At 33.5% G+C, this 22,530-nt stretch overlaps 10 protein-coding genes across 10 annotated transcripts, besides 1 other annotated feature; 7 read left to right on the top strand and 3 right to left on the bottom strand.

Moving 5' to 3' along the window:
• Positions 1–1,229: 1,229 nt before the first annotated feature.
• TVAGG3_0460650 (galactose-binding domain-like family) lies at positions 1,230–2,003 on the top strand (the record flags this gene model as incomplete). Its single annotated transcript, XM_001308465.1, has 1 exon — positions 1,230–1,889. One exon carries the CDS (start codon positions 1,230–1,232, stop codon positions 1,887–1,889), a length of 660 nt encoding a protein of 219 aa, XP_001308466.1.
• Positions 2,004–2,736: 733 nt separating this feature from the next.
• TVAGG3_0460640 (ribonuclease inhibitor domain-containing protein) lies at positions 2,737–4,193 on the bottom strand (the record flags this gene model as incomplete). Its single annotated transcript, XM_001308464.1, has 1 exon — positions 3,310–4,083. The coding sequence occupies one exon, from the start codon at positions 4,081–4,083 to the stop codon at positions 3,310–3,312; it is 774 nt and encodes a 257-aa protein (XP_001308465.1).
• Positions 4,194–4,398: 205 nt separating this feature from the next.
• Positions 4,399–5,067, bottom strand: TVAGG3_0460630 (uncharacterized protein; the record flags this gene model as incomplete). Its single annotated transcript, XM_001308463.1, has 1 exon — positions 4,399–5,067. One exon carries the CDS (start codon positions 5,065–5,067, stop codon positions 4,399–4,401), a length of 669 nt encoding a protein of 222 aa, XP_001308464.1.
• A 103-nt stretch (positions 5,068–5,170) lies between these two features.
• TVAGG3_0460620 (glycosyl hydrolase) lies at positions 5,171–7,772 on the top strand (the record flags this gene model as incomplete). Its single annotated transcript, XM_001308462.2, has 1 exon — positions 5,195–7,750. The coding sequence occupies one exon, from the start codon at positions 5,195–5,197 to the stop codon at positions 7,748–7,750; it is 2,556 nt and encodes an 851-aa protein (XP_001308463.1).
• A 159-nt stretch (positions 7,773–7,931) lies between these two features.
• TVAGG3_0460610 (amidohydrolase family) lies at positions 7,932–8,171 on the top strand (the record flags this gene model as incomplete). The annotated part of the gene is made up of 1 exon (XM_001308461.1): positions 7,932–8,171. One exon carries the CDS (start codon positions 7,932–7,934, stop codon positions 8,169–8,171), a length of 240 nt encoding a protein of 79 aa, XP_001308462.1.
• Positions 8,172–8,339: 168 nt separating this feature from the next.
• Positions 8,340–9,524, top strand: TVAGG3_0460600 (hydrolase activity, acting on carbon-nitrogen (but not peptide) bonds; the record flags this gene model as incomplete). Its single annotated transcript, XM_001308460.1, has 1 exon — positions 8,340–9,524. One exon carries the CDS (start codon positions 8,340–8,342, stop codon positions 9,522–9,524), a length of 1,185 nt encoding a protein of 394 aa, XP_001308461.1.
• A 403-nt stretch (positions 9,525–9,927) lies between these two features.
• On the bottom strand, positions 9,928–11,006 carry TVAGG3_0460590 (uncharacterized protein; the record flags this gene model as incomplete). The annotated part of the gene is made up of 1 exon (XM_001308459.2): positions 10,478–10,918. One exon carries the CDS (start codon positions 10,916–10,918, stop codon positions 10,478–10,480), a length of 441 nt encoding a protein of 146 aa, XP_001308460.1.
• A 1,403-nt stretch (positions 11,007–12,409) lies between these two features.
• On the top strand, positions 12,410–12,986 carry TVAGG3_0460580 (protein of unknown function, DUF4106 family; the record flags this gene model as incomplete). The annotated part of the gene is made up of 1 exon (XM_051235048.1): positions 12,410–12,986. A coding segment is annotated over one exon (577 nt), but the record flags the coding sequence as incomplete, so codon positions are not given.
• Positions 12,986–13,349, top strand: TVAGG3_0460570 (protein of unknown function, DUF4106 family; the record flags this gene model as incomplete). Its single annotated transcript, XM_051235047.1, has 1 exon — positions 12,986–13,349. A coding segment is annotated over one exon (364 nt), but the record flags the coding sequence as incomplete, so codon positions are not given.
• A 1,379-nt stretch (positions 13,350–14,728) lies between these two features.
• Positions 14,729–22,530: part of a mobile genetic element that runs on past the window's edge.
• On the top strand, positions 15,800–16,061 carry TVAGG3_0460560 (uncharacterized protein; the record flags this gene model as incomplete). The annotated part of the gene is made up of 1 exon (XM_051235046.1): positions 15,800–16,061. A coding segment is annotated over one exon (262 nt), but the record flags the coding sequence as incomplete, so codon positions are not given.

The following is a 22,530-nucleotide window of genomic DNA, read 5'->3' as shown; positions in this document are numbered from 1 at the left end:
AAATATTAAAATTATTTTTTGATAACAAGAAAATTCCCAATAGAAAATATTTGAGACAAAGAACAAAAGAAAATTGAAAAATATTACTCTCCTTTAGATTTCATGAGATTTTCAATTTATTCTCATAAAATTGACAATTTTATACGTTTAGATGAAAATAAGTGATTTTGGTTGAAATAGAAATTATTATTTGCTTACAGCTATCAAATAGATTTTTGCTATTTTGATTAAAATTTGTTAATCAAATTAATAATTTTTTTCTAAATATCTTAAATATCTGGATCACTCACTGATACGATGAATTAAACGATAAAAATAATACAAACTCAACTAAGTTTCCTGTCTTTCAACCAAAAAATATTATGCAAATTAAATTAAATTGTTTATTCAAATATAAAACAAAGATGAAGTAATTACAGTTATCATGGACTTTATGAATAACTCTGTAATTGGCTCAGATTTTCGTAAAAATATTTTTATTAAAATCGATAAGAATACGTTTACCTACTATCACAACATATCGATAAACAAGAGTAGAGTGATTTTTATCATCGAAACTTTTTAAAAGCTGTAAGCTGGAAGGAAAAATCTTGTTTTTTTCTGAGTTAGTTGTAGAACTATTGATGCCCGAGTTATAATTGTGATGTAGAAGGATGTCAATGTACTGACTGAAGGATATGAAGTGAATTGAATTTCATTGAATTTCAATTTGATCAAAATTTGTTGAAATGATATGAATGTGTCAATATCTGTATGACTCTCCTTCACTCCTTCCCTATTCTTTCGAGAACGAAGCTAGCTCAGCTTTCGCTGAGCGAATTGACACTTTTGATGCCCTAAACGTACATACTCTCAAATTTATCGAAAAAAATAAAACTACCTAAACTCGTATATTCTTATTTTAAATATGATATTATCCTTAGATTCCACACTAGAATATATTTAAATCAACTTTTAATAAAGTTCGAATCCTGCGCGTCTCACTTTTTAAATTTTCCAAACGGAAAATTATATTCTCCTAAAACGAAAACAATTTTCCGAATTGACATCCTTATTCTGTTTCATTTATGAGGTTATGAGCCATAATTCAGATTATTGATTTCTAAATAAAGTGCAATTTTAACAAATGTTTGGTATTTATCGAAGAATAGCCATCTTTGAACATATTATCATTTTCATGCTGATTTCTTGGTGCTTCATTTCAGATAGAAAAAGTGACAAATATTTCTATGCTTTCATTACTTTTTTCCATTTCCAAAAGTCAACAAGAGAAAGGTATTTTCCAAAGAGTTTTCCATGATAAAGTAATTGACATTGACGTCAGTGGATCATCAAAACAGTACATTAACAGCAGTTTACAGTTAACAAAACCAGAATATGCAATTTATCCTTGGAATAAGGATTATGATTGGTGCTCCAATTGTGGAAAAACATACGATGATCATCCCTATATAACATTTTCCATTAAAAATAAGAAGATGAAGATAGATGGTTATTATGTCCGTGCAGGATGCTGTTACGGGGGATGCTGCTGCGAAGATGATTCATACTGCGTATATTGCTGCCTATACAGCTGGTCATTGCAGATCTCCGACGACAACAAAACTTGGAAAGACATTCATCACATAGAGAAAGACAGCGAAATGAAGTATTGCCGTGAGAAATCTTACAAGCTCGACAAGACTTATACAGCCAGATACTTCCGCGTGTTCCAAACAAGTGCCTGCCCTGGAGAACCTCCTTGCCTCGCAATCAACAAATTTGACTTAATTGGAGACGTTGTTGCAAATGATGACATTAACGATGTACAAGAAGATTTCGTTTCTTTCCACGACGACGATGAAGATATCAGCATAATCGGACATATCGGCAAGAATGCTAAGATTTAAGCAGATCAACACGTTTATTTTAGTATAACATTTACATTTTTACTTATACTTCATTTTTATTGTTTCATATTTTTCCTTTTTCCTAATTTTTTTTTATTTATTATTTATAAAAAGAGATATCATTTTATTCTTATAATGATTTAGACAATTTCATGTACATACTTACAGTAATTAAGAAGATTATGGAATTGGTCATAATATGATGTAGTTTTTATAATTATTTCGAAGGAATGGGGATAATTTCCAATGTTCGAAACAAATTATATTTTTAAATAGTAAATATATTTTATAGTCCCCTGAATCATCGAAACAAATTATATTTACTCATATGATCATTCATAAAAAATTGAAGAGAGATTGGATTGTACAAGAAGTATTCTTTAGCAGTAATCCAGCTCTTATGTAAACTAAAGTTGTAGTGATATTTGAATGTCTGATGGATATATTTTCAAAATAGGGACATCTCATGATAAATCATTTTTCACTCCATCTCCAAAAAACATCTCCATTTTATTTTCAAATGAAATTAACAGCAGCACTAGAACTTCAATATAGATTCCACAAAAATGACTACGAAGTTTCAAATGCCTACTCCAAAAAACTTGCTAATGCCTACTCCAATAACATTGTCAAAGAATGATAGCAAAGGAAAGTAATAAATCAGAAGACACATTCAAATATGGAAAGTTAGTGTCATTAGGTACAAGACGTGTGACTGAGTAATTTTATGTGCAGGAATTGATGTCAATAATTTTATGTAGACACTACACGCCCATAATATAGTCAGAAATTTTAAATTGAATACTTTACATTTTCAAATTTTTTAACCTAGCAATTCCTTTCTAGGGTTTGCCTATGAATGGTAAATCAATGGAATTTTGGAACTCCAGCCTCAGGTACTAGTAAATTTTACAATGTTTGGAATGATCAATACAGGATTGTTAACAATGGCTTTTTGGTTTACATTTCTTTCAATCGGATGGATGTCAATTGACATATTACCATTGCGATTTCAATAGTAATACAGTGAAAAATTATTTATTTTATTGTCAAAGTGGTAAATTAATTATAGATTCATGTTCATATCCTATAAGGCAAAAATTATATAGTTGCACTACAAAAAACTCAATCTATTTTAAAACTAGCTTATATCACCTAAATACTGCAGAATGCTCAGGGAGACTCCCTGAAAGAACTCCTTTTCCATCACCATCTAAAAGTCCAAAGAGAACTCCTTCTCCTTCACCATCTACAATTCCAAAGAGAACTCCTTCTTCAACACCTACACTCAATCAGGTTCCAACAAGAACTAAAGAACCATCTGAAGATCTTGCAACTCCGATGAAGACTCAAGATATCGTTGTCTATTTATATAACGCGTTTAGAATAATTAGACGAAGATAAAATAAATAAAAATATTTTATATTATTCCTAAGCTTTGATAAGACAATCTAGTGTAATTTTGTGAAAAATCGTTCGACAATTCTAAACAAGCCAAGATAATATTAAAACTGAATGAAAATACTTCATTTGGCTTTTTAACTTTAGATGGATAAATATAAACTATATCCTCTTTCTGGAAAGTAGTCTCCTCAAATGAATTTCCAATGTAAGGCTTCTTTTGATTAGTGTTTCTATAAACCAAAATTTGCTTCAAAACATCTCCATTACCGAAGCAGAATTCATTACTCATATTAGTTATTGAAGTAGGGAAAACAATTCTTTCGAGATATCTAGCTCTGTTAAATGCTGCAAAATACAGATTTTCTACAGAATCTGGCACTGTGAACGAGGAAACTTTACGACAAAGAGGGAATGAAATCAATGTTTTCTTATCTCTTGAATACAAAACACCATTTTCAGAAGTAAAAGAGGGATTTCTAGGGTCAACATCAAAGCTTTCAAGACAAGCAAAATCAAATGAATTTTCTACGTGTAATTTATTAACTTTAGGCGGAATATAGAAGCGTGGCATTGCTGTTTCAGATGATATAAAGATATTATCATCAAACCCTTCCATACTATTAGGAAGTGCAACATTAAGTAGGTTTGGCATGTTTGCAAATGCTCCAAAAGGTACCTTTTTGAATTCCTTGTGAACATTAATATATTTAACTGCATTTTTATCTACATGATCTGGAATTGTAACAATATCGCTGGTGGTATAATCAATTTCTACTGTCTCACTAGACATTCACGCCGTTTTACTAAAACCATTTTATATGTTTTTTATCACTTTTTATATAAAATTCATCGTAATTCATTACTTCTCTGATCAAATCTCTAAAGTCCTTGTAAATCAAAATCAACAATTACACGATTTTTGAATATTTTAGCACTCAGTGATTACAAAATATGAAATATTCAGGCCTAATTTCTTCACTTTTCATTCTTTGAGAAGGGAAACTATTAGCATTGGTTTGAGAATAATACCAGAAATCATAATTGTTGGAAAATAAAAATTATTTAAGAAATATCATTTATAAGACAATTATCAAATACTAAAATATTAATTAACCTTTACATTACCATTCTTTGAGATATGTCCAATGATACTGACATCATCGTCATCATCGTGGTATGAAACAAAATTTTCTTCATCATCCTGAATTCCCTCGTCTATTACAGATCCGAAAAATTCGATTTGGTTCAATGCAATGCATGGGGGATCTCCAGGGCAAGCTTCTGTCTGGATAAGCCTAATGTACTTAGCTTCATATGTTTTATCGAAGTTGTAGCTCTTCTCTTTGCAATATCTCATCTCGTAGTCCTTTTCTATCTTGTGGATATCGGTCCAAGTCTTGTTATCGTTAGAAATCTGAAGAGCCCAGCTAAACAGGCAACAATGAACGCAGTATCCATTATCTTCGCAGCAGCAACGACTATAGCAGCATCCAGCACGAAGGAAATAGCCGGAAACTTTGAATTTCTTATTTTTTAAGGAAAATGTAAGGTAAGGGTGGTCAGAATATGTCTTTCCACAGTTAGAGCACCAATCATATCTCTTATTCCATGGATAAATTGCGTATTCTGGCTTAGTCATTTGCAATGAACCATTTATGTCTTGTTTGGATGACCCACTAGCATCTAGAACAATTATCTTGTTGTTATATACTTGTTTGAAGATCTTTTCTTTTTCATTGCATGAAATAAAAGACAATAAAAGAAACGAAAACATTTTAAATAAAAAGTGTCATTTCATCTTTATAAATATAATTTTATTATATGATCAAATGAAACATTTGTAATTGATCAGAACGATTATTGCTCAGAAAAATATTTTTCTTATCGTCAATTTTTTAAAAATGAATTTACCATTCGAATCTTATGATCAACTGAATCCATCCTTATACAGGAAGTCTTCACAGTCACCTTTCTGTTGCAGGAATCGCTTTGTCAAGGAACAAAAATGGGAAATTGTTCCAGATTCAGTAATTCAAAATCCTTTCATGCTGAGTGCAAGGATCCATGATAAAACATACGATGAATACCTATTACTCATGGTCACAATCTCAAAACTCTCAATTGCTCACGTAATAATTTCTCCAGAAAAATCAGAGAAATTTACAAGATATAACATCTCCACGAACGAGAACATCATCGAGCAATCATCGTTAAAGCCCAATATGAATGTCAAATTTTCGAAAAATGAAAAACAAGCAAATTTCAATTTTGACAGCAAAGAACTCATCATAAACTACAACCCATTCTATATAATGCTCAAAGATGAAAACGGAGAGTCTTTCGCTGCAAACTTTGATGATAAAGCAGTATTTGAACAAAACCGCTCAAAAGAGAAATATCCAGAGCTATTTGAGCCATACAAGTTCAATAACTTCGAAGATCCAATCAAGAATGGTCCAACATCAGTCGCAATGTCCTTTACTTTCTTCGGATCAAATCATATCTCAGGTTTAGCTTCACACACGCTACCATTATCAATAGGATCGACAGTAGATGGCGAGCCAATCAGATTCTACAACTCAGATATCAACAGCTACCACTTAGACAGTCCAATGGCGATGTATGGCGCAATTCCATACAGTTTTGTACATTCTAAATACAGAACAACTGGCTTGCTGTGGGCAAACTCCTCAGAGACGTGGGTAGATATCAACAAAACGAAGAATTCCGAAATGAGATTTATTTCTGAAGGCGGATTCATTGATTTCTACTTCTTCTCAGGTACAAACAGATTTGTCATCGACAGATACACTCAACTCACCGGTCGTCCATATCTTTGGCCGAGATTTAGTTACGCATATCATCAATGTCGCTGGTCTTATCTTTCTGAAGAAGAGCTGACCACGGTATCTAAATCGCTTGATGATTTCGATGTTCCACACGATGTCATGTGGTTAGATATCGATTACACTGATGGAAAACGATATTTCACATGGGATGAAAAAAATTTCCCAACTCATCAGAAAATGATTGAAAATTTTGACGATCAAAACCGCAAAATCGTCACAATTATTGATCCGCATCTGAAAGTTGATGAGAACTACAAAGTGTACACAGAGTGCAAATCTAAAGATTTATTCATCAAAAATCCAGATTTGTCACTTTTTAGAGGTCAATGCTGGCCAGGTCTTTCCTCATGGCCTGATTTCTTGAATGAAGAAACGCAGAAGTGGTGGGCGTCTCTTTATGCGAATACTCCACAAAATGTTTACATTTGGAATGACATGAACGAAATCTCCTGTTTCGGAGGCCCAGATACATCCATTCCAAGGGATTGCCTCCATGTGGACAACACAGAAGAGAGAGAAGTCCACAACTTGTACGGATTTCTGAATTCCATGTCAACATTCCGCGGTCTAGAGAAAACAAACAAGCGCCCATTCGTCCTCACTCGCTCCTTCTTCGCCGGAACCCAGAAATTCTCCGCTGTCTGGTCCGGAGATAACATGAATTCCTACCGCTACCTCAAGAGCGCCTGCTTAATGTGCCTCCAGTACGGCCTCTGCGGCATCACGTACAGCGGATCCGATGTCGGCGGATTCTTCAACAACGAGCCAGACGACAAGTTACTTGCCCGCTGGTACCAGATTTGTGCGTTCACTCTCCCTTTCTTCAGAGAACACAGCTGCTGGGAATCTGACAGAAGGGAAATCTACGCGAGAAAGTCCGAGAAATACAGGCAGCTAATGAGAGAAAGCGTAATTGAAAGATATAAGATGCTGACATATTTCTATACTTTAGCAAAAGTGTCAAATGAAAACAGTTTGCCACTTTTGAGACCTTTATTTTTGGAATACGAAAATGACGAGTATTCTGAGATTGATGATGAGTTTATGCTCGGAGATTCGCTTTTGGTCGTTCCTTTCTTCGACGAAATAGAAAAAGAAAGAAAATTCGTAATTCCAAAAGAAAATATTTTTTATTATTTCACTTCACTTCAAAAAGTGACATCTGACATTGCAGCATTTGATGACGGCAGAACATTATTGTTGTTGAGAGAAGGAAAGGTTGTTTCCAAGCGAGAGAAATATGCAAAAACGAGCACCGACATGTCTCATTTCCCAATTTCTCTGATTTTTGCTTTGGATGGAGAAGGAAAGGCAAATGGAAGGTTCTACGATGATGACGGACTGTCTCTCGATTTCGAAAAGAAGAATGTGTACAGAGAGTTTCTTTACGAAGACAAGGTCATGACAAACAAGAACTTGTCGAAAGAAAATGATTTCGCTCAGAATTACGATGTTTTTGTAGAAAAAATTAGAGCTGTTCTGAATTTCAAACCATCAAAGATTTCTGACGACAAAGGAAATCAGTTTGAATTTGAATTCGCTGATGGAGTGACAACAATCAATTGCCATCTGATGCTTAATGAAGAGTGGTCCCTTCATTTCGAATAAACATTATATATCTTTCTATAAATCAAAAACAATGAATCTAAGTAATAAAAATGATTACGATGTTGATTATTGTATGATATAAAAGTGACGAAAAATTATATTGAATGGATTTTATTGTTCATGATCCAGAGATTATATTTTCAAGATCTGGTTTTATCATTGATGTCACTTTTTTATTTTTATGAAGATTTTATATTTTAATGGAAAAATCTACACTGGAACAAACACTGTAGACTCTTTTATTGAAGAGGATGGGAAATTTTTAGATGTTGGTAGCTATGATTCGCTTAAATTAATTCCTCATGATAAAGAAATTGATTTTAATGGAAAAACAGTAACTGCTGGATTTAATGATTCACATTTACATATCCTTGGATATGGGTATTCTCTTACAATGGTAGATCTTGTCGGATCCCAATAAATTGAAGAAATTATTCAAAGATTTCAAAATTATATCGACAAAGAAAAACCAGAAAAAGGAAAATGGATCATTGGGAGAGGATGGAACCAAGACTACTTCATAAAAGAAAAAAGATTTCCAACCAAAGAAGATTTAGATTTAATTTCAAAAGATTATCCTATTTACATCATGAGAGTGTGTTTTCACGTTACATGTGTCAATTCTCTAGGTCTTTCATTAGCCAATATCAACGAAAATACGCCAAATCCAGAAGGAGGCGAAATTGAAAAAGATTCAAACGGAAAACTTACAGGTATTGTTAAAGAAAATGCTCAATACATGGTATATAAAGTAGTTCCAAAGCCAACCCTCGAAGATATTAAGAAAATGCTTTTTTCTGCAACAACAAAACTAAATCAGTTCGGAATTACTTCTGCTCAGTCAGATGACTTCACATGTTTCGATGTTCCATACGATACAGTCATTCAAGCTTATCAAGAGCTAGAAAAAGAAGGAAAATTAAATGTTCGAATTAATCAACAATCCCAGATCAAAACTCCAGAAGCATTGGAAGGTTTTATCTCTAAAGGATACAAAACTGGCTTCGGTAGCGATAAATTCAAGATCGGACCACTAAAACTCTTAGGAGACGGATCTCTCGGCGCCAGAACGGCATTTTTGCAAGAACCGTACAGTGATGATCCATCCAAGATCGGTATATTGGTCTACAAGCAAGAACTGCTGGAAAATTTAATAAAAATCGCTCATAATAATAATATTCAAGTTGCAATACACGCAATTGGCGATGGCATAATGAAAATGCTGATTAATACAATAGAGAAAGTATCTAAAGAGAATCCAAAGCCGGATATTCGCCATGGAATTGTTCATTGCCAAATAATGGACAAAGAAATACTAAAGAAGTTCACTGAGCTCAAGTTATTAGCGTTCATTGACTATGATATCACCATTGTTAAACAAAGAATTGGCGAAGAAAGAGCGAAATTTTCTTATAATTTCAAAACTCTTCAAGACTCGGGAGTTAACATTAGTAATGGATCGGGCTGTCCTGTGGAGACTCCAAACCCAATGGCGGGCATCCAATGCGCTGTTACTCGTCAAGATATTAAAGGAAAATTTGAACCTTATCTCCCTGATCAAGGATTAACGATAGAAGAAGCGATAAAGAGTTATACGATAAATGGCGCGTACGCATCATTTGAAGAAAACAAAAAAGGACAAATCAAAAAAGATATGATATCAGATTTCGTAATTTGGGATAAAGATATTTTCACATGCGATGTCCATAATCTCCACTTGATTCGACCATTGAAAACTTATCTCGGTGGAAAACTCGTTTATCAAAATGTTTGAAATTTCTTATTTTTGATTTTTGTTTAATTCGATTCTAATAAAGTTTACATGCTATATTATTGAGCGGTTATTAATCTTTTTATAAATGCCTTGAATTTAGTTTTTTCACAAAAAATTTTGAAAATGAAAATTAAGTTGAATTTTAATGATTAGTGTGCATTTGAGCGCATTTTAGAATGAAGTCACAAATTAGTAAAAATAATTCGCCTTTCATTCACAAAAATATAATTGAATGTAGATGGGCGTAAAATTTTTCTTGACAATAATATCGAGAATTATATTCTAAATAATATTTTCTGGTTTTTAAACTTGAATACATGATTTTGAATAATTAGTCAAAATAATTTTATTCTAAAATTAATAATACTTATGTGTTCACCAACATCATTTCAATGAGATTGAATTGATTAATTCAAATTATTTTGAATGCTTCGGAAATCTTTTCAAAAATTGATAAGTTCTCAATTTTTTACAAGATTATTGTTATATTTCGTTATAAACCCTGCCCTCAATTATCATACAGAGCCTTCAGAAAATAGATTCTATATATCATTTTTCATATTATATTCTCTTACATTTATTCGCTTTCCAAACTCTTATACAATATAAAGAGGAACTTTATTAAAAATAATATTTATGCAATTAATGCGTATTTTATTAGCTCCAAATTCCAAATAAAAATTAAAAAATTCTTTTAACCTCGCAATCGCCCTGCATTCAGGCTCATTGCAATCAGATCGCGTTATACATCTTTCATGATTATTTTATTCATTTACAGTTCAATAAAAAAATATATTTCACAAAAAGTTGTAAAATTTAATGGATAAATTGCATGTAAAAGCAAGTATTTATTTCATAATAATATTCCCTCAACAAAAAAATATTATATGATATGATTTGATACAAACAGTGAATTGGATATTAAAACTATGAATATATTCGACGTACGATTATTAATGATGATTGAGGAGCTGCCATAAATTTGTCGGATCCACTTTTTCGTCTATTTGATGGTTTTGAGGTGAATTCGAAATTGATAAATCGATTTGTGTCTTCAGATTATATTCCTTCATGGTTTTAAGCTTTTGTATATGAGGTTGTATCCTTTCCCAATTTTCTGCATACCAGCATAACAATGCATTTCTATTTCTTTTTGCTAATCTATCAAGTTTGATCTCTAAAACCGAAGAAATGTCAATGGCAAAAGATAATAGGTTAAGATATGTAACTTTTGTGCCAATTATACGATCAATATAAGCTGAAACAAAATCCATTTTGATTCCATTCAGCTTCACCCTTTCAAATATCATCTTGTGATCGCGCTGGCATTTCTCGCTCCTATTTTTGTACTTCCTGACATGTCTTGTCTCGATAATATCTTTTGCGTACTCCATCCTATCGAAATGTTTTAGTTTTGTGATGAATAAACTACGAACGTAAACTATTCAAAAAATATTCATCTGAAAGCCCACTAAATATATTATGTTAAGCTCATATTACCAAATGCTTTGTGAAAAGATTTTTTTCAAAAATAAAAAGATTGAGAACACGTACATATTTTAATTCACAATTCATAAATTGATCAATATACTATATTTGTGTTTCTGATTGATTTTTTGCTGTTTGTCATTTTCATTTTTTTCAATGAATTCAAATCATTGACAATTACCGATTACAAAATAAATTGTATATTTGGATTCACATATAATGACCAATGCAATACACCTTTCGTTAGGATTGTAAAATTGAATTGAATTAAAATCTTTGATTATTTTTGGAAATATACACTGCAATTAAATGTTAATGATATCTTTTGTTTTATTTTTCTGTTAAATTCTCGAATTTTTTGGTTTTCAGACGAATTTCTTAACAAAATTGGTTTTTATTTTTAAAAAAGGTTCGTAGAAGTGGAAAAACTTTTTTCCTAATTACTAAGAATAACGTATTTTCATCTGTTTGAGATATTAAATTTCATCATTATCCTAACTTCCTTGACAATAAAAATTCCTGATTTCGTCAGTCATGCTAAATTAATAAATAGATAAAAAAAAAAAAAAAAAAAAAAAAAGGGAGTGGGGCTTCCAGGCACTTCGTGCCCTCTAGCCCCGAAGTTGATGAGTATAATGAAGTTTTTTTTTTCTTTTTTGGGATGGCCTTCCGGGCACTTTGTGCCCTCTAGCCCATAAGAAATTTTGCCCAAGACCCAAGAGGAGGACCGAACCCCAGCCGGTGACACTTTTTGTGTCGCTTTTTCACAAATTATATATGTTTTCATGTTTTGTCAAGACTTCTTCGTAAATGTTTTGTCAAGACTTCTTCGTAAATGTTTTGTCAAGACTTCTTCGTAAATGTTTTGTCAAGATTTCATCGTAAATGTTTTGTCAAGATTTCATCGTAAATGTTTTGTCAAGACTTCTTCGTAAATGTTTTGTCAAGATTTCATCGTAAATGTTTTGTCAAGACTTCTTCATAAATGTTTTGTCAAGACTTCTTCGTAAATGTTTTGTCAAAACTTCTTCGTAAAATCAGACAAAAATAAAGTTTAGGGTAGAAGGTTAGATCTAACCTGTTTTCTAACCTCTTTTCTACCCTCATGAATTTTCATGATTTCATCGTACATGTTTTGTCAAGACTTCTTCGTAAATGTTTTGTCAAAACTTCTTCGTAAAATCAGACAAAAATAAAGTTTAGGTGAAGAGGTGAGATCTCACCTGTTTTCTCACCTGTTTTCTCACCTCTTGAATTTTCATGATTTCATCGTCATAGGCACGGAGATAGGACGGTTATTTTACAAAACTGACAACACTTTGACCGAGTAGTTTTTTGTGCTGAACAAAAAGTGTCATATAAACATCTGTCAAAAACCGTTTTTTACTTCACTTAAAATGCCACGTAAGCTACGTAAGAATATACGTAAGAGGAAGAGAGCATTGAAACATCCAATAGTAAAACTGACACCACAACAACAGTTGCAACAACAAATTATGAATGACCCCACTATGTTGCAACAAATGTCAAGCAACCCTATGCTTTTAAACCGAGTTATTGGTGCACAGAGTGGAGGTTTAAGAGCGGCACTTTTAGCGAAAATGGCAGGCTATGGTGGAGCTGCAGACGGAACAGCCTATAACCCTCAAAGTCAAATGAATTTGAGTTCACTCAAAAATCAAATAACAGATGTCAAAAAGTCAAACATAGACATACAGAAACAAATAAGTGAAAACGAAAAGAAACTAGAATATGACAGACACACAAAGAAACTCAATGAGTTAAACGTAGAGAAAAAGAAGAAAGAAGAACAACTGAAAGAACTAAGTACAGAGGAATATGCGAAAAAAGTGTCAGAAAAAGCAGCAGAAGTAGCAAAAATGGAACAAGATGTTATAAATTTGAAAAACCATACTACTCAATATAAAGTACTGAAAGATGAAGAGATAAAACAAAAAGCCCTGAAGACATATATGGATAGCGATGAGTATAAAAAAGAAGTTGAAGCAAATGTAAAGGCAGAAAAACTTTTACAGTTGCAAAACCAAACCGTACAGTATGAAAACTTAGCACAAGAAAGTAAAAATAACGACGCAGCCATGCAAAAGGCAATGAAAAGCGCAGAATATATAAAAGCTAACAATGACTGGTTAGATGCCCAAGCCAACGCTAAAGCAGCCCAACTTATAGGGTCAATAAGGACAAAAATACAAGCGGATGAAGACAGTTCAAATGAAGCTTTAATGAATGCTGACTTTAAGAACGCCTTCGAAGCTCTTCATAGTAAGGTGAAACTAGTGAACGACTTCTCATCTGGAAAGAAACTGAAGTCTGAAGGTTTCGACAACGAGTTAAGAGAAGTAGCACAAAATATGACGAAAATAACAGATGCAGCAACGAGACAGGCAGTTCAAAGTGCCTATGACGCCGTTAGAGCAACTGTTGTGGAAAGTCAAGAAAAAGAGTTACAACAGACCAAAACAGACCTAGTAAATGCTTTCTTAAGAACGAAAAGTCAGGTAGGACATTATGCTGCAGATGGAACATATGTGCCAGCTGGTGGAACTTATATACCAGCTGGTGGAACTTATATACTAGCTAGTGGAACTTATATACCACCAAACCCTCCAAGAGAAGCACCTGCACCAGGACTACCTAAAACATTTACATCGTCACATGGACACAGACACAGGCATGCACCAAAACCAACACAACAACCAACAGTTCAAAACACTACACCACAACCAACAGTTCAAAACACTACACCACAACCAACAGTTCAAAACACTACACCACAACCAACAGTTCAAAACACTGCACAGCAACAACCACAAACAGAGCAAGGACATAAAAGAAGTAGAGAACAAGGAAACCAAGAATTCTTAAAAATGCTTAAGGAAGACTATGGTTACCCAGATACTCTTGACTTTAGTGACAGATATAAAGAAGCTATTAGAAAGTTCAAGGAAGGAAATACTGACCCGAACCTATTTAGCTTTATGGTTCAGCACCAAATGGGATATAATTTCAAACCTGGAAAATACAAGCTCGCTAAGGGATATGATTTAATAGCATATCATCCAAATGACATGGATGAATTTACTCCAAGATATTTGGTGTCAGAGATAAATGATAATTCAACTATCTTCATGAAACGCGTAAAAAATAGAGACGGAACGAAAGAAGAAAGGGTTATGAATGCGGATGGCTTAAATAGGGAACTTGTTAAAAACGGTCTCGGAATATATGAAATGCCAGCAGATGAGGTACAAGAAACTCCACAGGAAGAAGTTCAGATACAACCAGACATGGAAGAAATAGTTCAGCAACAACAGCTAGAAGAGCCAGAAGGAAACGAACAAGTCCCTCCTTTGGAAACTAACTTCACAGAACTAGATGAAGATTTGGAACAGCCGAAAAATCTTGACCCCCAACAAGAGTATGCGGAGAATATGGAATCTTTCCAAGAGTCTAAGAAAAATTCGGCTGACATAGTAGAAGAATATCGAAAAATGTTCGCCGACATACAAAAGACTCCAACATCAGATGAAAATATCCAGCATAGAATGGAAGTACTGAAAGATAATGTACACAAATACAACAATCCTTTTTACTTACGAGCATATAACGTTCAATCTTTGGATGAACTCGGTGAAAATAAAAGGTTAAATTTCAACAAAACATATAGAAATGAAACATTGTTTAAAGTTCATTCAGAACCTAGCCAATATGGAAACAAACCTACTTTTGTTTCTGCAGACGATGGAACTACAATGAGATGGGGTCATAAAGCTAATCCGGATAGGTGGTTCATAAACTTACAACCACAATTCCAAGAAGTTGTAGACGCAATGGAAGTGAATGGTGAACCAGATATAGCTGGTATTTTCAGCGCGGCTTTAATGCCATTGAAAGATATGAAAGATGCAGATATTTTGGACCAGTATGAAATGAACATGGCTGATGGAAATATAACACCTGACGTTCTAGAACATTTATCTCAAAGAACTACACAGAACCATAGAGATGGTATATTTGGTGAAGAGTTTAGAAAGAAAGTTAGGGAGAGAGAAGGAAGAGAACCTATTGTACATGACCTTGCAAACGAAAGTTTGCAAAATGTCATAAAAACTTACTTTGCAGACAATGAACTGAGAAGGGATGAATATTTAAGAAAACTCAAATGGACAGTACCAAATGAAATGTTAGTATTGAAAAACATGTTCCATGACAAAATAAAAAACTACAGAAATAAATGACCCAAGACTGAAACGTTGGGTAAAAGCTTTCCCATTCACAAAAGATATTATTGGTAACATGGAAAGAAAACCAGAATGGCTACAAAAACATATATTTGGAAACGAGCTTATTCCATATGGACAAGCTCTGTTTGAAGAGCTTGAACCGGAAACTCAGGAAAGAGTCATGCAAAAATACGCGAAGACTCAAATACAAACTATGACAAAATCTTTCTAGGATATAGGTTACCTGAGATGGGCGACCAGAGCCCAAAGGCAAAAAGGACATGGGAAATTTACAATACTGGGTGAACATGAGGCAAAGATGCAACAACTTGAAGCAGAGGGCAAGTTACCAAAAGCGACACCAAAGAGAAGAGAAGAGTAGAACAAAGTGAAAGTAGTGAAGAAGTAACTTCATCTAGTGAAAGTAGTGGCAATGAAGGAAAGAAGAGTTAAAAACTCAGTCAGGAAGAAAGTAAAGCTTGGTCCGAGTGGGTTCTATTATGATATATAAATCCAACTATTCTATATTTTTACCCATATGAAATGTACGCCGCTCAGAATATAACGCCAACAGTTTTGGATGCCATGAACGGAAATGTTTCCGAATGGTATAACGAATGCGACAATGCCATTAGAAGGTCAGAAATAGTTCCTGGAACTTACGAATATACAACTGCTGTTTCTTATGGAAATGTAGGTGAGTTTGGTGAAGGTTCTTCAACAACAGTAGATATTGCTTGCGACAGGTTTCATATTATTTCTATTGACAACTCATTCTTATACGTGGAACAAGACATTGAAATAAAACCTTCTGCCAAGTTGTCTGACAAGAAAGGTTGCAATGGAATTTTCTATGTCGGATACCAATATGCTCCAGAAGTTTTCATGGGATATAAGATATATTCTAACTCTGACTTAGTTCAAACAGTAACATGGGCAAACTATGAATGGTTCGCTTTGAGAAACTCAGTACAACCACAAGCTAGAGAACAAACAGACCAGTATGCAAATATTGAGAAATAAGAAGACTTGACCCTAACGTTCCAGGAGTTTATGTTAACCTTTCTGGTTCAGATGGAACTGCTGCCACTAAAGTAAACTGAAACTTAGAGTTCCTTTGTCATCTTTCCTCATCTTCAGGTTTTTAAGATACTTGCCAAACTGGGCAGGAAAAATTTATTGAACTTACTCCAAGCAAAAATAACTTAGTCATTGCACCAACACAAGACCATTCAGCATTACTGTAGCTGGAACTGGTGGAGCCAAGTTCTGTGACTTTTGCAAAGACAAAGTTGACTTAGACTTTGGTTTCTCAAACTTCAACAATGAAGTAAACTATTATTTCAATGCTGCTGGAAACTGCTTGGGACCCAGTTAAGTTCACATGCGAAAAAATTTGAATGCAAGAGAATAGAAAGCAGACTTGCAGTCTATATGTTGGACCCAGATATTTCAAATGCTTTAGCTGCCAAATATATTGCGTTCCACTTATGTTCCCTATACACCAAATATCTGTCAAAGACTTTGCAGGTGAAGTTGGAAACCAAAGTGCTGACCCAGGTGCAAGAACAGATATTGCTTTAACAACTGCAATGAAACATGCAGATACTATGTTTGTACTGTTCAGACGAACTATAAATGACTATTCTTGTTTCTACAACCCCGGTATTAAATATCATATAAACATAGATGGCAAATATTATCCAAGAGAAGAATATTCTACAGTTGAGGATATGAGGTCTACAACTTGACATAGATTGCTATGAACTTTAACAACAACTTCACAACAACCATTAACCCTGAAATGCAAAGTTCTATTATGCCATATGTGAAAGTATGGACTCATACAGGAGGTCAAAAAACTCAATATACAAATGGAGACCGTTCAAACTTTTGGCTTGGCATTCCATTTGCTGACTCAGAAGACTTTATGGTGGTATTTCAACTGTTGGTAAGTTCAAATACAATATACTGGTGACAGAGACGGTCCAGATGAACTGAGAGCAAAGAAGTTTACAAAACCAATAGCACTTTCACGGAAGATGCTCTTTTGAAGATTCGTTCGATGAAACCTGCTGGGGCTCCTCAGATTGGCATAACGACAGCTTCCATCGAGCAGATTTTGGCAGCAGGTCAGTAAGTTGTTCTTGAACTGACTTCTCTCCGTCAAATATTGACAGTACGCCAGTTTTTGACATAATATTGTAAGATAAACTTACTTTAGAAATATCTGTAAGTTTTGAAGTTATATTTTTGTCTGCTTCAAGAACTTTCACCATTTCAGTTATACCAACTTTCTTGCTTTATGAATATTTTGGTTCAGCAAATATTGCTATTCTATAACATTTACCATTGTTTGTATAAAGAACTATTCTGTCAATGTATTTGTATTGTTTGTGTGTGTAAACTTGTTTCTGCTTCAATTCGAAGAGATACTCGAATACGTCCATCTTTTATTCTAATAAAATGTCATTTCCGAAAATAGAAGCGTAAGTGTTTCAAAAGGTTTAATGGCGGTGGCAGATGTGAAGTTAAATTCACCAACTCAAACAAACAGTCAAAGTGTTGTTGTCAATGTCAAAGACAGAGATGTTGAAGTGGGAACCATACGAAGACGAAGATGTTATAACAATTGTTCCTGTAAAAGAACAACCAACATATCCTGAAGTTAGCAGAGACTTAAGTTCTGTTGCAGATATTCAAAACGACTACCAACAACTTAAAGACAAACTTCAAACTCAGGAGAAGATTTGTCAAGCTTTAAGTATAATGTTAAACTTGGTCGAACACAACCCTGTAAAAGTGGAACTCATTATGTCATTGCACCTCATGAAGTCTTGAAAGAACTATTGAAACTTTTGACAGGCAGACGATATAAACATCAAAGAAATAGAACCCGACATTAGTTGCTGTGGTGTTTCATATAATGTCATTGACAAGATATACGTTATGAAAGGAGGTGAAACGTGTGAACTTAAAGTATAGTTTCCCAGACGTCATAAAAATATTGACGACCACAACATTTCATTAAAATTTATTTGCTAAGTAAAAATGTCAAAACTTCTTGAAAGATGTTTGAAGAAAAATAATATAGACTTTATTTCATATAAAGACTTTACACACTTTTGAACGATATGAAAGACCCTGTTTTGTTTGTTCGTGTAGACAAAGGAAAGTTCTATGTCTTTACAAAATATTTGAACTTCTTAGACAGAGAACTTCAAGAAACGCCATGTGAAAGTTTAGATGAAGTTCTTCTCCACTTTCAGAAAAACTTTTAAATATATATAAATGGCAGAAGATATAATGGTTTATACTATTACGACTAAAAACCCTGAGTCATATAATTCTATAACAACAAACTTACAAAGTCCTCAAGGACGATATTGTAAACTAACTTTAAACACAATGACGACTAAAGCCTGTTTTGCTCTTTTGACACCAGAGACTTTATTGTTGTGAATGGTAAAAAATACTCCTTTGAAGATACTTACTCAGATATCACCACCAACAGGTTTTGTTGACTTATTTAATACTTTAAGGACGGGTGTAACATGTGCTGCAACTAGAGCAGGTTTCATTATGTTTTGGATGTCCGACTGAGTTTAACTATAAACAATATGAGCTATATATACAAAACTTATTTCTGGTTTTTACTACCAACAGTTTCCTATAACAGGAAAAGTGTCATACAAGGAATGTCTATTCCATTGACATTAAGCAACCAATCTTATATATTGTTTCAAACTTAGGTTCAAAAGTGTTATTCGAATTGTCGACAGAAACTATTAATGACCAAAAGATATTATGCCGTATAAACAATACTTTCTCTGGCTGGTTTTCCTATTGTTCATTCGAATGCAGAATTTTCAACCCTTAGTGAACTCAAACACTTTGGCAAGTATACGTTGACATTAGTTGACGCAAACTTTGTTCCTGTAAAACTTTTATGTCCTATGTATTTGTCATGACGGCAGAAATTTCGAATTGGAAGATGCAACTGGTGAAAGTATTGTATTAACAAGAACAACTTCAACAACAAATAGCTCAAGAAAAATCAACAAAAGAACAAAACAAAGTCAAGAATAAAAAAAATATTTTTTTTATTTTATAAAAATGTAAGAATAGAGTGTTTCAAGATTTTTATGACTTCCAAGCATCTCAGGAAATGATGTGTCCATTTAGAGACTATAACAATAGCAGGTCGAGAAATTTGAACTGTTTAGTCATTTATGTCGACTCTGCCCCAGAGATGTTTATGTCATCGAAAGAATGGATGTAGTCCTTTAACAAACCAAGAGCAACATAGTTTCAGAACAAGAATGTAAGACAGAAACTTAAGAAAATAAAAGTTGTACAAGTTGCATGAAAGATGTTAGATGCTGGATATCTTATTGTCAAGTTAGAAGATTTTTCCAGTTCGAGGTAAAGACGTTCTATACACCTTCTCCAAAACTTCTATTCTATCTTCACTGGATATAAATAACGAACAGTAGAATGGAAAGAAAATATTATAAAGCCTTGGTTAGACCATGTCAAAGAATTATATGCAATGGAAACGAAAGAGTCTATGAGTATAATCTTATGTTGGTTTGCAAACATTTACAACATCCAAGTGCTAAGAATGAAACTGCCTCATCTATAATCTGGAAAACAAGGAACAGTAGAAACACATTCTTTACAGAAATACTTATGCAAACTGTTAGAGTTATTCGAACTCCGAATATGACAAACCATAGAAAACATCTGCTGGCACAGTTTAACTCTCAATAGAGAAATAATGAAACTATGTTTGCAATGAACTCAAAAGTATAGATAAAACAAAAGTTTGAACTCAGATGCTTTGGAAGAGTTTATAATCTAGACAAAGTTGGAGTTGTTGAAGAAAGTATAAAGACCAAAGAGTTTGGTGCACAAATGTTGGCAAACTTCAATATGTTTCAAAACAATGCTGTTCGAGAAGTTAGCAAAGTCTGACAGAGAAGAATATGTAGTTGTCAGAACGTCAGAGCTCATATGCACTGATACAGAATATTTTGAACGCTTTGTCAGAATTGTTGACATCTGACTTTTACAACCACTTGTTCTCTCCATATTTCATGACATTAGATATTTCTAAGTTCAATCTCCAAGACAAATTCCACATACCGAAGAAGAGAGACAAACATTGTTAGAAGCAAACAAGAGTGTATATAGAACTGTTTCATACGATGAAAACTGACTTTGTGGTCATTAGAATGAAAGGTCATTGTACGATTCGTATAACAATATTGTCAGAATATTGGTTATATGACAGCTTAATAAACGTACATTTTGGCAAATGTCAAAAGTTTTTAGACCGTACAGAATGGTGTATATACAAAAAAATTTTTTATGAGTAAATTTTAAAAAAAATAATTTTTTTATCCACGATAGACAAAAGATGACAAAATTCATCTCAGTAAACAAAGTACATTGTTCAGGACTTAAAGTTAAGAAACTAGAACCCATTCACATATTTGAATGTTTTACTTCTACCATTTGAAAAGTCTTCATTCAGCCAAAGTTTGGGAACATCGAACCGTTAAGTTTGCTATTGTGACTAAAAATGGCTGCGAAATCTTGAAGACTTATGACATAGAAGGTTTGTTAGCAGTCAAAGAAGTTTTGACAGAAAGGTTTCAAACCTTAAAGAAGGCAAAGCATAAACAACTGCTTATACCTTCATGAACCAAAGAAAGCAGAGCGACTATGAAATTCTGAGTCTAAGCATAGCTTGAATCTCAAGGTTAAGATTGGGAGTAAAAAAGATTTTAGAGTCTACAGCCAGTGTTTGCTCCCTAAAGAGGAAGAGAACTTGACATTGACCAAGAATGTTTCTAAAAATAAAATTTTATTTTTACATTGTCAAAATTTCTTTTTCCTCTGGAACTGGTTCAGGTTATTTCTTCTCTTCCTTCTACTTTCTTTTCTTTCTTTTCGTCTCTTTTTCTTTCTGGTGAGTTATGTCAAATTTGGCGCAACCATATTTTAATGTAACAGTTCTTTGTCTTTAATAGCTCTCTATTCTGTTTCTATTTCATTTAAGAACAGCGCAATGTGTTTCTTGCATTTTAAGAAGTTTTGGTTGGACTTCATCTCGTACCAATCGGAGTCATCCTCTGTCAACAGTCTGGTCATTGAACAAACTTAAAGACTTCTATGCTAATGTTTTAATGGTTCTTGTCATATTTCCAGAACAGAACTTTAGAACAAATTTCACCTTTCTTGTTTACACTATGTAAGATTTTATGTCGACAGATGTTTTGCTGTCGAAAGCTTTGTCTCGAATATGATAGCGAAATCGCTAGACATTTTCTAAAAAGATAAAATTTAATTTTCTAAAATATGTTAGAAAAAAAGTTTGCTGACATTGACAAGAAATTTGAGAAATGTTTTAAATAAGAACAAGACGAATTAGGAAATGCTCAGATAACGCCTATCTATGAAAAGTTCTTATTTGCTCAGAATGGTATAACAGGTCTAAATTGCCGCACTGGGTCGGGTAAGACTTTCACTTAATCTTAAAATGGCTTGCACAACAACAAGACTAGATGAGAGAACCCATTGATGAGTTAGTTCTTATTTGTAGTACTTTGGTCAATTTGACCAAACCGTCATTCGTTCAAGAGATATTTAAATAAAGAAGTCTAAAGTTAAGTTATGTATAAAAGACTCTGAGTTTGTTAGATTGGATAAAGAAGTACCTAAAGAAGAGTTTTGAAGTATAATGCTATAAATGAGTATATAAATTCTAAGTTTAAAGACCCAAATGGAGGAATGCAGAGAAATATTGAGAAGAAAACTTCAAGAAACAAACAGAAAGAGATAGAATACATTTCGAGAAATTGCAATCTTAACGATTGGAAGATTACCCTCATAGATGTCTTCTTATCTTAGATGATTCGCCTTCATCCTTTGTTAAGACAGAGACAAGAATTATTGTCGAAATTCTTAGAAGCTCAGACACTTTAACATCTCAGTCGTAATATGTGTACAGGACAGACAAAGAGTTTAAGTAGGATGTAAAGAGGATATTACTGACTTGTAACTTTTTCCCCCGGATTGTCCGAAGACCGATTTTCCATGGAACTTATGAAAGAGTCCATTGGCAGGTAAGTTTGACAGACATGAACTATTGGGAGAAAGTACAAAGTCATACAAGACCCTCATACTTCTTTCAGAATTTCAATATCTACGCAAACAAAGTTCAATTGTAAAAAGTCAAGCGTAAAAATGTAAGTGTTTAGTCTAAG

The sequence above is a fragment of the Trichomonas vaginalis genome, chromosome II (genome assembly GCF_026262505.1).
Source record: "Trichomonas vaginalis G3 chromosome II, whole genome shotgun sequence".
NCBI classification, from domain to species: domain Eukaryota; phylum Parabasalia; order Trichomonadida; family Trichomonadidae; genus Trichomonas; species Trichomonas vaginalis.
This window is presented reverse-complemented; position numbering and strand designations above follow the sequence as displayed.